The 13,717-nt window shown below is 36.4% G+C and overlaps 1 protein-coding gene and 1 long non-coding RNA gene across 2 annotated transcripts in view; both read right to left on the bottom strand.

The window, feature by feature from the left end:
- LOC126926381 (dynein beta chain, ciliary-like) overlaps window positions 1-13,717 on the bottom strand; it is a 46,596-nt gene that overhangs the window by 21,145 nt on the left and 11,734 nt on the right. Inside the window, exons 6-9 of the mRNA XM_050742705.1 lie at window positions 6,770-7,015; window positions 6,009-6,233; window positions 4,395-4,596; window positions 1,007-1,173 (exon numbers count right to left, since the gene is read on the bottom strand). Of these exons, the coding sequence (XP_050598662.1) occupies window positions 1,007-1,173; window positions 4,395-4,596; window positions 6,009-6,233; window positions 6,770-7,015 (840 nt within the window). The remainder of the gene's footprint in view (window positions 1-1,006; window positions 1,174-4,394; window positions 4,597-6,008; window positions 6,234-6,769; window positions 7,016-13,717) is intronic.
- LOC126926370 (uncharacterized) lies at window positions 3,856-4,311 on the bottom strand. The gene is made up of 2 exons (XR_007714517.1): window positions 4,107-4,311; window positions 3,856-3,971 (listed from the first exon to the last, which is right to left on the bottom strand). It is a non-coding gene; the product is annotated as an uncharacterized LOC126926370 (long non-coding RNA).

Genomic DNA, 13,717 nt, shown 5'->3' with positions numbered 1-13,717 from the left:
AATCCTAATATCTTCCCGTATGCCGACTTTGTCGGTAACATACATATTGTGCACTGTTTTACCGTCTGTTGTTTCTGCATCTGTGGGTTACATCGATGTTTTATGGTCGATGAAATTGAGATAAACAAGGTAAGAGATTTGAAGAAATTTGAAGAGATAGTAATAGAGTAAGAGATAGTAATAAATTCTTCAATTGGATCTTTTATATTAATGTAAACATTTATATTCGCTTAACGCCTGATTTTAGATTTGAGTTTGGTTCAGTTTGCTAATCCTAGTTTAACCATGATTCATATGGAATAAAGAAATTACAGATCCAACATTTACTTTGTGTAATTTTTTAACTTATTAAGTTTCTTTGGTTATTTAATAATATTATTATTATTATTTAAGTACTTCGTAATTTCTTAACATCACCGATCAACGCGGAATTTTCTTGATAATTGACATTATCATATGGAATGATATGCAGTCAAAACTCTAAGAAACGTGTTGGAAGTAGTACATAAACGAAGAAGCTGGTTAGTTCAGTAAACAAATTGTAGGATCCTTTTATACATTTACAAGTAGCCAAGAAAAAAAAATTATTTTGGTTTTGAATAACTAAAAAAAAATAAAATAAAATTTATTAGATGTTTTCTTTAGTTATAGTTGGAAAAGTCATTAACTACATCATTGCGGAGAAGAAATGTAACATGATTAGGAATTTTAAAATAAAATTGTAAAACCAGTCATTTTGACTGATATGGTAGTTCTACTGTTAATAAACAACGAGCGATGGCAAAAATCTTTTGAACAGAATAGGACCTTGATAACATACGTGAAATTGAAGAAGGTTCTCTAAACAGCATTTTTATGCAAGAGTTTTGGGGGCTTTTTAAAACCCAAAAATATCCTTAAAAAGCTACGTGGTCTTAAATGACCCAGTATGCAGACGACGTTGGTAAAGATAAGATTGCAAACGGAGGGTTGAAAGCTTATCTTCATATTTATTACGAGAAAGTACCTTTCCACTGCAATCGCAAGTCCCATGAATAGCCATTTCCTCACCGTCTTTGGCAATCATAACTCTCGCCTGCTTCGTTGGTTTCCCACCGTCCATTTTCCAATGTAATTTTGCAATAGAGTCGTACAGCTTTGACAGATGTCTGCAGACCAATTCAGGATTGTTCCCTAAGGAGAAGTAATGTATTCAACAAATTTCAAATTCAATACTAAGTTCATAAAATAATTGTTTGCAAAAGTGCTTTACTTAAGTCAAATATAATTATGCTACTAACGTTGTTCTGCGGTATGTTTAGTTTACCAAATACCCGGAAAAATACGAATGATACAAAGAAATGCTTCAGACGAAAGCTGTATCGTATTGACGAGAACATACTGTGTTTACATCTATTTGACCTTGCAATGGCCTTGAAACATTCTGTAAAGGTGACATTTCAATTCTGAAATAGACGCCGCTATTTTTTATTACATATTCTTGTAGTTGACATTCGGACATTTTCAAAATACTTCAAACTCGTGTCCTTTGCAAAATCCGTTATCGAGATACGAATTTTTAAATTTGATGTGCCGTCGGCATTAGCGTTACCCAATGTGTATCACGAGGATAGATAAAGATGTTTTCCATAATTCTACCATAATTATAATATACATTTATTTGTAATTATAATTCTATTTATAATTGTGTAATTTATAATTATGATATAATATATATAATTCTGCCATAGTTCTACCACTGATATGGCATTTTCAAAACACAATTTTGCGGTTTTCTAACGTTTTTAGAACAGCCAGTCAGTCTTTTTTTTTTTTTGAAAATTTGGAAACGTCTGAATGTCAGATACAAGAATATGTAATCAAAGATGAAGCAATTCATTTGAAAATTTTAATGTCCCCCCTACAGGACGTTTCAACGTAATCGCAAGATGAAACAGATAAAAATACAGTACGTGTTCTTCTATACCAAGTAATTTTTGTCTCAAACATTTTTTTCCTAACAATCGTATCTTTTCAGGCAGTTAAGCGTCCCGAGTTACACAGAACATATTATATATTTCAATCTAACATATTGAATATATGTGACGGCAAATAAATCGCTCATTTTTGCTCCCTCGATTTTGCAATTGAATTTCGTACTAAATGACAGCTTACGATCTTATACTCATCAACGTGTCAGTTTGCACGCTCCGGTGTGCGAACTTTGATCGAATAATTCAAACAGTTGTTCTCGAAAATATTGCTAACTGCTGACAATTTGAGTTTGGATCTTCAAAACTCAAAATGTCTGATTCAATCCAATGTACGATATATTTAAAGTAGCATCTATGTCTCGTATTTTTTTTGTCCTATTTACTGCAAATGATGATGATGGATACGTCACATATATCATGTGGGTACATGTATCCCATGATTTTGACTATATCCAAGGAACCATACAAGTGTAATAACATAGATGCAACAGCCAACAGTTTGCCGCTTCTTTTCAGTCGACGCATCCGTCCTAGTTGCCTTTGCTCAGATGCCCTTGTTATCGTGGGGCAACCAGCTACGCTCGTTGAGGTTCCGAACTGAAGACGGCGCGTAGCGAGTTCGAATCCTTGCCCTGGTGTTGGATATATTTGGGAAGGATAGAACATATATCAACTGTTCTCAACCTTTACACAGTGGAGGTTTTAGCCGGTAAGAATCCGGCACTATCTTCTTCTACCGCCTTGTGTCCCCCGCCCCACACGCAGGGTGATGAAGAAGGTGTCTATGAAGATTTCCTCCACGTTAAAAAAAAAAAAAAAAAAAAACTTTTTGCAGTATGAAAGGAGTGCCTTTCGGCGGCACTTAACAGATTTTTTTTTTGCGAGGCTGTCTGTTCCTTCTGCGAGCAAGTTATGCTCGTAAAGGAGCGGGCAGACAGGGAGAGAAAGAGAAAAACTTCCACTCTTGTAGGGTAACGCGATGGAGGGGGATGGCGGTCAAGCGGCCTAGAGTCGCTTCATCGCTGTCCCAACGGCCCACGACTAGAAGGGGGGATAGCGCTAGGGGCAATGCCCCCGCCCCCCTAATGCCAAATTCAACACTCGGAGAATTATTAGGACTGGCTCGAACAAGAGGACGCGTAAAGGGGTGCAACTGAAGACAATTCATAAGAGGTTCCTGGAGCACTCCTGTCATACGCGTAGGATGATCATCGTGGAGTTTTAGTCGGTAAGAGTCCGACACTACTCTGCTGTTACCGATTATTAGTAGCATGTCCATGAGGATTTCTCCACGTACAAAAAAAAAAGAACAAAATTCAAATAGTAATTCAGCAGTTATTACACATATAGAAATAATGTATCCATCTAAATTTGATAATTGAATCTAAAATTGATAAATATTGATTTTAGATTGTTAATTTTGAAAATCTAAATTCAAATAGCGATTGAACAGTTATTTTACAGAATATGAAAAATGTGTCTATTTAAACTTAAACGAATTGATACATACTATTTAGATTGTCACTATCAGCAGTCAGCAAAACGCCTGAGACCAATTTTTTGAATTATCTGGTCCAAGATAAAGGACCACATCGAAGCACACATTGATGAGTACGAGCATGTTGGACACCTAGTGCCTTTGAAATTAACCCTTTGAGTGCTGTGGGCGCATATAGGTGTCTGGCGAAAGCTATCGGTGTGGACTAAGGACATATATATGCGTTTTCTGTAAGTGCCCGGCATGGACTAAGGACGCATGTATGAGTTTTTCAATTTTTCCGAACACCTATGCAGAAGTAATACTATTACGTTTGTGTGAAATAAATATAAATGCATTGCTTACGGCAGTAAACAAATGCCAATAGTGGCTCGTTATCGTTGAAGTGGTCACCACTTGTAAGAAAACTCTACATCTGGTTTTTTTAGTTTTCTCAAGCACTGAATTTTTCACACACAACTAAATTATTAACTTGTGTTATATTTACTAAATTTAGTTTTCTAGTTTATTGTTTTCTAGTTTATTAGCCAAATTCTAGTTAACTGTAAATTTCAATGTTTATAATAAATAATTAAAAATAACTAAAAAATAACGCTCTTGAATCATTTAATCTCGTGCGAAAGAATTACTATAACTTATTACGATTTGCGCTTTGAATAGTCAATCGACAGAGTTCAGTCTAACGAAAAAGTATTCCGTCCACAGCGATCGTCAGCGCTTGACGCGCGCCGTCCGTACGGACGGCATAGGCCGCGAGTATTCAGCACTCAAAGGGTTAATTGCCAACTCAATTTGAAAATTTGACGTGACTGATATCTTATCATAAGCTATCATTTTGGTAGCAAAAATGTACCACTTTTCGATCGTTCTTTTTCGCAGGAAAAGACAATAAAAATTATTTATAGCTATCAATGTTTTCTAACCATTGCTTAAAATATCAAGTAAATCTGCTGCGGAGATGAAATAAAACCTTGGGTAAATTAATCTCTTTGTTTCCAAGTAATCGGCTAACGCTTTCTCGCAGAAATTTAGTTGCACTTGCAGCTCTTCTAGTTTCTCTAAAAGTTTAGGCCGGTTGGTTGCTTTTATGATATTCAAATTGCTCAGCATTTCCTTCAGCAGTTCCTTAAAAATTATTACACGTATCGCTATATTTTTCGATATAATGTTCTCAAACATGCTTGTAAAACTATTATTTAACGTACTAATTTCTTTAAACAAATGCTTAATTTAACAAAAGCGTGGCATACTTAGATATTCCATACATGTATTATAATTTAACTGTAATGTAATTAGGTAATTTATATTTATAGAAAAAATGGACTGTGTTTGGCAATACAATTGAAACGAAGGAAATTCGAAAATTTGAAATAAAGGAAACATTGAAAATTGTATTAGAAACTTTCATCTCCAGGAAGAGTGCATTAGAAAATTAATGAAAAACGTGAGCACTGAACTAATAACTGTTGTTTTTCCTTTTGTTATATGGTTATACATGTATACTTATCTAATGACTCTGATTATTAATTAAAATTATTTCAAACCAGCACCGCCGGCTGGATGATACTATGGCCCAACCTGTAACCCATACATTTTTAAAAATGGTTACATCTTTCATGAATGAGTTAGCTTCAGCTTGGACTATATAAAAATACGTCAGCCTTCGTCAGAATGGAACGTAATCGTAACATAAATTGTATTCAAGTATTTTGCGAAAATCTCAGAAAATCTGAAGCCGAGCAGCGGTTACATGTATAAAAAGGAAGTTGTTCTGAATGTTGGCCTTGACAACATATTTCAAGATCATCAAAATCGGTGAACTCTTTTCTATATAATTACTATTTTTAGTTAGTTATTATATTAATTAATATTATATTAATAATATTAGAGGGTAATATTATACGGTATATACATAATAATATTATACATACAGAAAAGCTGTGTCGAATCTTTAAATAAAAATAAAATTTATCGCGAAGAGTTATTAACGCTTATTGTTTCACTGCTCTGTAACATAATACTCGTGGTTGTTTCTGATTCAACATCGCTTTCGTGAATGTATCGTTTCTATAAAATTGGTTGTCCTTCTGTTGCATTAAATTCATTTACTAATCCATTTGCGAGGTTCATCTTTGGCACCTAAATTTCCTTTCTTTAATTTTCCAACTTCGAACAGATCCTCGTCAAACATTCAACGTAAATTTTAAACTCAACTCGTAACCCATTCATTTTTCTTCTTTATTAATATTATGGTTATCTCTCTCCTTAATGAGTTAGGTCAGGTTGTACCATATAAAAATGTTATGAAACTAAATTTATCGAAGCTTCCTGCCAATATCTTGAGAACATATTGTCCTTTTGTATATAATTAAGAAACATGCTTAAAAAAATTCGAAGAAATGTATTTATCGCGTGAAAACGTTCATAAAAGATACCTAAGTATATTTTCTTGAAAAGGAAGATTTTTTCCTATTACGAATGAAATTATCAAAGAAAATTACGGAAGATGTTAATAAACAGTTATTAGAAGTACATACTTTGAACTCCCTGTCAATTTTTTCAAACCGCTTGGTTTCTTCTGGAAGTTGGCTCCTAATGTCTTCAGAGCCGATGAAAATGCTTTCGAGATAACCCCAAGCTCGTTGAACTTCGAACCATGCATTAATCACAGCATCTGCAGTACTTAGTTTTCTCTGCCAGTCAAGAATTTCACCGAGAAAATATCCAACGAATTTCGAACCTAACATGTTTTGCAGTTGCACCTGTTATAAAGCAATCAGAAAGTCGTAAGTTAAATAAGTCAGCATAAGCAAATATTAAATTATTGGAAAATAAGCGAATTAAATAGGGAACTAAAAATAATAAAATAAAATAAAGAAAAAGGCGAAGAGGAATAAAACAAAACGAAATGCCATTAATATACAAGTAGCTAAATCGGTACATATAATTTATAAATTAGATAATTACTAACATTAGATAAATTTTAATTTTTATAAAAAATTTGTATAAAATTAGAATTTATATGTATAATGGAATTTGATCTCTCTATATGATGCTGAGACAAGTTACAGCATACTGTAGATACTTATTATTAACGCAAAAAGTCTTAATAAATTGAATATAATAATAACGACAGTAACAAGAAAACTATTACTAAAGAAATTTCACAAGATAACAAATACAAAAATTGAAAAAAATTTATAGATTTTTATGTTGTTTATAACGTACTGTTTGTGAAGCATTCCACGTGTATTGTATTATTTTATTTCTTTGACGAAGAAATATCTTGAAACGGTACCTGATTGTCCTCAAGGATTTCAATAGTTTCCTCGTCGATTTTAAGAATATTTAATTTCGTACGCTCGTGTATCTCTTTCCCAAATTCGAGCGTACTCCAAGTGTCGTTAAGTTCTTTTAGCACCTTTTCCATTGCCATTTCCTTCACTGATTTAGCGACAATATTTTTAACTTCTTCTTCATATTTGTGCAATTGTAACTTCAGCAAGTCTTCCAATGTTGTATTATCGGTCATGATAAATACCACCTACACGATAATTAAATTCTATGACAAAAGAATTACCTCTAATGCTAAAATATATCATATTTATTATATTATTATTATATTATATTATATTTATTCTTTATAAATATATCATATTATATTATGTATTTCGTATTAGATACAGTAATATAAGCAGTGAAACTATTCCATAATCATACAGGTTCTTAAATTTTGTATTTACAAAAATTTTTCTATACTTCTGACTTATTTTTTAATGTAAGATCGCTCGCTATCTGTTAGTACAATATCAACTGTTGGGCCTCGGCCGGTATACAGAATGTACCGAAAATTGTGGCATAAGCAGGAAGGGGCTGATTCTTCATGCAAAAGCAAGTCGAAAATGTAGAGTAGCAATTTTTGATACGAGGCTCCGTTTTCGAGAAAATCAATTATAAAATTTCGTCCGTCTGTCTCCCGTTATTTTTCAAGTACACGCGTACCTACATGATAGGACTCGTATTTTTAAGAAGCTACGTAATATTTTACACATCTGGATGCACGTATACAAATCCCATTGCTCTTCGCCTGCATTTATATTATATTTATATAATATATGTCGGAGATGAAAGGACACCGGAGCCTTCCCTTTGGAACTTTGGGAAAACTCCTTACTACTGTAATCTAGATTCTACCATAGCCGTAATTAAGCAATTGTCGTCATTCAACCTGACTGTATTTATTCGAGATTTATGATAGTGAGCTTGGGCTCGAGGCGACAACCGGTCGCCGAACGTAGCCGCGGTCAAGGGACGAACCTTTTGTCTAACAAAGGCATGGAGTAATTCTATAGCTCTCCTTAAAAGAAATAGTTGTGGCGGCACGCGACAGGAAATATTCCAACGGTTTCTGTCCCGTGGCTCGCCACACGCAGACTCTATTCTTCGGGTAAGATGATTGCCAAATGTCAACGCATCTCCACAGTATATGTTTAGCTAGCCCGAGGACTCGTTATAAATCTTAAGTTTCAGTTATCTACAAACAGACAAATAGTCTTTGTCCCAACTACGGGAAGATAGGAGAAATATATTTTTCCACGAACGACGCTTCCCGCTAGCAACTTTCCCTGAAGGGCGGCTAGTATCCTTCTCTAACCACCAACATGGAAATTGACCAATTAACAGCAACGTCAATTTCCCTCACTCACCGAACGAAGACTTTTCTCCACGAATCCGATGATCTCGTGCCCTTAGACACACCCCATCATAGTTTTCCTCCGCAGCGTCACCGAGACGGAGAGACGCCCTCTCGCGTGCGATCGTGTAACGTCAATAATTTTCTGCAATAATTTTAAGTACCCATCATGGGTTTTGCAATTTTTATGGTTAAGGTCCCTCAGACCAAGCGATTACTTTTACGATTATTGTTTACTACGAGTTGACACGGAAAGTTGGCCTTCCTCACATCTGGTATATTCCATTAACAACTTTCTCCCGAGGGTAGGTAAAAACCCTTCCTGGCCCACCAACCGTCTTATTCTCCAATCGGAGGCGGCGTCTACTGCCCTCACTTCCTTCACCAAAATTACCATCAACAAATCCGATGGTTCCGTGTCCTTAGACACACCCACCCCTAGTTTTCCTCAGACACAGTATGGTCAGTAAGAGGCACTTATTCTGTACTCTTGGAATAGTCAACTTATCTTTACCGGTCTCTACTCTTATAACAGTCGCGTACTTAACATTGTAACTTAATGTGTATTCCGTTGTGACTGTCGAATTCGCAACAAAGTTCAACTAAAAGTACTAGTTGTGTTACGGCACAGCTGCCTTATTTTATCCAAGCCTCAAGTTACGTGACAATCGCATCAACGAGTTAAGTGTAACCCTAAAATCTTCTACACTGACGTCACTTTAGGCGACCATCTCTAAACATCCTCCAAACAGTCGACACATCACCACCCTGGTAAAGAATTTCCAAAAACAATATCCCCACCATCACTTCCGTTGTCCTTGGTCAGTATATAAACCCCGAATATTGACAACCAAGTCAGTCTGAACTGTGAGCCGATACTTGAACATTGTAAGTGGTAGCCAAGTGTCTTGGACTCTTGAGAAATAAAGTTTTTTGTATCATCAAGAGAGTTTCTTTTTTACGTGACATTTTGATCCTGCCAGGATACATCAACGTTGGGTAAAACAAGACTACGGTTTTGGTCTACGAGACATCCGACCAAAGGTGTATCAAGCAACCTGCACTACGAACGACGATTTTACTAGTGAGTAGAACCATTTCTTTTAAAAAGATCGATCGACTGTATTCGGTAACGTCAGACTCCGACGATCTATTACTCTGAAATGGACAAGAAAATTACACCTGTCGCTTCGACTAGCGTCGATCCAAACCTACGGGCAATTTTGGATATGATGCAGCGCCAGAACGAAGAGCATACAGCAGCTGTAATTAATTTATACAAACTAATCCGCGATGAAAGCGCTCAACGCATTAAAGAAATAGAATTAATAGGGAAAATTGTGGCCGAACTCAGGCTCCTCAGGCTACAATCCTCCGTAGATACGTCTGAATTCAACTCAATCGTAACAGACGACACTAGTTCTGCCAGCAGAAGCGCTACCCGGAACACTCGTATAGCGAAACCTCCAGTAAGACGCGTGCGGATCGAAGAAACTCCAGAAGCCTCCGACCCAGCGAACTCCAAGGACGAAGAAGAACCAGTCTCGTACGAAGGTGCTATGTTCGACGCGAAAACCAGCATCGAGTTCATCCCAGTGCTCAACGGTCAAGATGACATTGGAGTGGAGGGATTCATTAAACGGGTAAGCGAAGCTAGATCGGATTGTACAGAAAAACGTGCTTTATTGAGATTAATTCTAACCAAACGTATTGTCGGCGAAGCCGAAAGAAGCATTAGATATTTAGTTATCGAGACATACGGCGACTTATTCGAAAACCTGAGGAAGTTCGTATCGATTAACGTAACTTCAAACGGTGCACGCGATAGACTGCAAAGAACTCGTCAAAGTTTTAACGAATCAGTACGCGGATACGTCAAAAGATTCCGACATAGTCTCAATAGACTTATGTACGCATTGCAACACGAAATCCGCGATCCGATTCGACGAGCAGTCGCGATAGATTTAGAAAACGAACGCGCAATTAAAACGTTCATATTAAATCTAAAACCCGAGATAGAAATCAGAACATCAAGCACGAAACCGCGCACCTTACAAGAAGCGCAAAATACCGCGTTCGAAGCAGAATTATTAATCAGAGAAATTGAACGAAACCGCGGAAACCAGCGCAGCCAGCAGATGAGAGCTCAGTCATTCACCCGAGGGAATGTATCGTCAGAGCGCAACTCCCCACTTAGGAGCAGTCGGATGACTACGCTCAGTCGTCCGCCGACAAACACTCAAGCAAACAGCGGTAAGGGTATCCCTGGAAGCAGATTTAACCAGTTAGAAGGGAAACTGGGAATGAGATGTTTTAAGTGCAACCAAATAGGGCACACCGCAAATTACTGCCGAAATTTTCAACCGGCCAGCGAAACCTTCCGTCATCGCACAGCTACAATGTAAACATGGAGAATAGGGGACAAGAAGAGGAAACGGCACTACCAGAACCTCGAGAGACGTCATACGAGTACACGCAACAACAGGGAGACTTCTATCCATTGGAGTTCGATCAGGAACAGGAACCAAAGGATATTTAATTAATACCGGTGCAGGAATAAATTTAGTTAAAAGATCAAGTGCCACATTAACCCTTTGAGTGCTGACTACTCGCGGTCTATGTCGTCCGTACGGACGGCGCGCGTCTAGTGTAACCCCAAACTCTTTTACCCTGACGTCACCTTAGGCGACCACTTCTAAATATTCTCCAGACAGCCGATACTTGAACATTACACATGGCGGCCTTCGCGACAATGTATATCGCCGAAGTGCCTAAATGTTCATCTATGTCCTAACGGTCCTTCCACCAAATGTTCTAGAAGCGTAGCAACGGTCAGGTACGCCTACAGGGTAGTGGGTATAATGAGGGATGACAAACAAAGAAGGAACAGATGTCACCGAAAGTAAAAATATTGTAAGAGCCTCAGTCTCGAGCGGTCACGGCTAGAGCTCAGAAGTGTCTTATAAGTGTATAAACGAGGAAAAAATAAAGTTTTCTTCTTTCTTTTAAATTTCTTTTTATTTTACGTGACACTAGCGCTGACGATCGCTGTGGACGGAATACTTTTTCGTTAGACTGAACTCTGTTGATTGACTATTCAAAGCGCAAATCGTAATAAGTTATGCCCAAAACCACACGTGGAAATCAATATATTCTTTCGATTCACGATGACCTAACGAAATATCTCGTTTTAGTACCACTGAAAACACAACGAACCGAATCATTACACCACTACTACATTAACATCTTCTCAGTACCCAAAACGATACTAACAAAGCAGGTACTAACAAAACTTTATCAGCGAACTAATGGAAAAATTCGAAGAAGCATTTAAAATCAAACATATAAAGACCACTAGTCTTCATCCTCAATCTAACGGATCCTTAGAACGAACACACGCCACAGTAAAAGACATGATTCGCACGAGCCTACACGATTCTAATAAAGAATGGGATCAGGTATTAGACTTTATTTGCTTAGGGTATAATACCGCGATACACGATGCAACTGGATTTTCAACCTTCGAACTAACATTTGGAAGAAAAGCTAACCTCCCATCTTCCGTATCCCGAACTTCCAATTACATCTACGAAGAAATGTTTGCATTATGGCAAAAACAATTGCAAAGATATAGAATGATAGCGAAGAGCACTCTTGAACAAAGTAGAAAGAGATACATGAGAGATCAGAAAAGAAAAATCGTTAGAACTCGAGCCTTATTTAGGGAAGGAGATCGTATACTCCTTCACAATGATCAAAATCAGATAAATTGGACGACGAATGGTTAGAACCCTAAGTCAGTCAAGACACCGTATTATGAGATTTTTATTGGAATTCGAGTTAAGAAAATCCACGGTAACAGAATAAAATCTTATTTTTCAGGACGATCACCCTTGCCATCGGCATTACCACCCTTAACGGATTAAAAACAACCCCTATTGATAATAATGGAATATTTCATAAGAAAATATCCAAAGCATATCTTTATAGCGAACGTATAGATGTTATTATAGGAATAGATATTAGTACTGTATTAGAACAAGTAAGATATATTGAAAATGGAGTAGCCGAAGTTAAGAATCATTGCGAGACACAAAAAGATTGTACCATATTACCAGAAATACGCTCTTTACAAGCAAAACTAAATAACGTCAGTACACTTAGCATCAAATTACGATCCTTAGCTCACATTCGTCTCAGAAATAGACGAGGACTAATAGACGCTATCGGATCTATTAGTAAAACTCTTTTTGGAACCCTAGACGCAAACGATCTAGATATAATTAACAAAAATATAGACAAACTCTTCGAAGAAGATAACAGTCTAAAAACCATAGTAGCCAATCAGACAGCTTTGATTAAACGAATTTTAAATAACGACGTCATCCAACAACTGAAACAAGTAGACGCAGGTATAGCAAACGAATTTAGAACACTTAACAAAAACGAAATCACCTTAATGAAAGTCGTGGCTCTAGAAAGCTCACTCTCAGACTAACATTTCCAAATCAACGAAATATTCAATTTAATCATCTTAGGAAAACAAAGAATAATAAGCCCACAGATTATTGATCACGGAACTTTTATTAACAATCACGCCCAAGTATTAGGTAGCAAAACAGTAGGAAACACTTTTATACCAAAGGAAGAAAATTTCCAAAGTATTTTAGATATCTCAGAACTCACATTGCTTACTCGACAAAACAAAGTTTTTTTTTATAATTTCGATACCAATAATTATAGACATGGAATGGGATGTAGAGCAGGTATACCCCATACCATCTCTCACGAACAAAGTCTTTTTAGCACGTTTAGTAGTTCATCCGATATTCTTAACGTCAGGACTAAATTACATCAATGCCGATCAAAACTACTTGGATAAGCAATGCCGTTCTATATCTGACTTTTACATTTGCAAACAAACTCAGCCGATTCACGACCGTCGAGTGAAGCACGATTGTAACTCTGAAATCTTAAGCGCAGAAAACACTGTCAAATTCTGTAAGGTAGTAGTTTATAACATTGAAGATATCTTTCATTCCATTAAATGCTGAAAATCACTTTATAGCTATACCAAAAAAACCAATAGACCTGAGCATTTTCGAAGAAAAGACAAATCGAATTGTTAGACTAGAGAAACCATTTTTATTACAAACCGATAAAACTGTAGACATATTGTGCAAGAATAACCATATGAGAATCAGTAGTAGTAGCAAGGAAATTTCTTACGAGATTAAAATCGAAACAGTCAATATAACTAATAATTCAGATTGGACTATTTTACTAAATGAACTAGGGAAAACTCCGAAACTTATTTACGATAATTACGGATACGAAAGCACTCTGAATGAAATCGAAGATCGAACGAATCAACTAACTTTTGCTCGTAGAATCGATAAAGTTAAATCACGGGGAATATCTATATTACAAATTGTAGGATATTTATCCATTGCTCTCATATGCTTATACTTCCTCAACAAAATAGGAATACCAAAATTGTGTTTCCATTTATTTTGCTGTAAAATCGTGCGAAATACGATAAATAACAATCCA

This window comes from Bombus affinis, chromosome 17 (assembly GCF_024516045.1).
Source record: "Bombus affinis isolate iyBomAffi1 chromosome 17, iyBomAffi1.2, whole genome shotgun sequence".
Lineage (NCBI taxonomy): Eukaryota > Metazoa > Arthropoda > Insecta > Hymenoptera > Apidae > Bombus > Bombus affinis.
The sequence above is the reverse complement of the archived record's forward strand: the minus strand, read 5'-3'. Positions and strand labels throughout refer to the sequence as shown.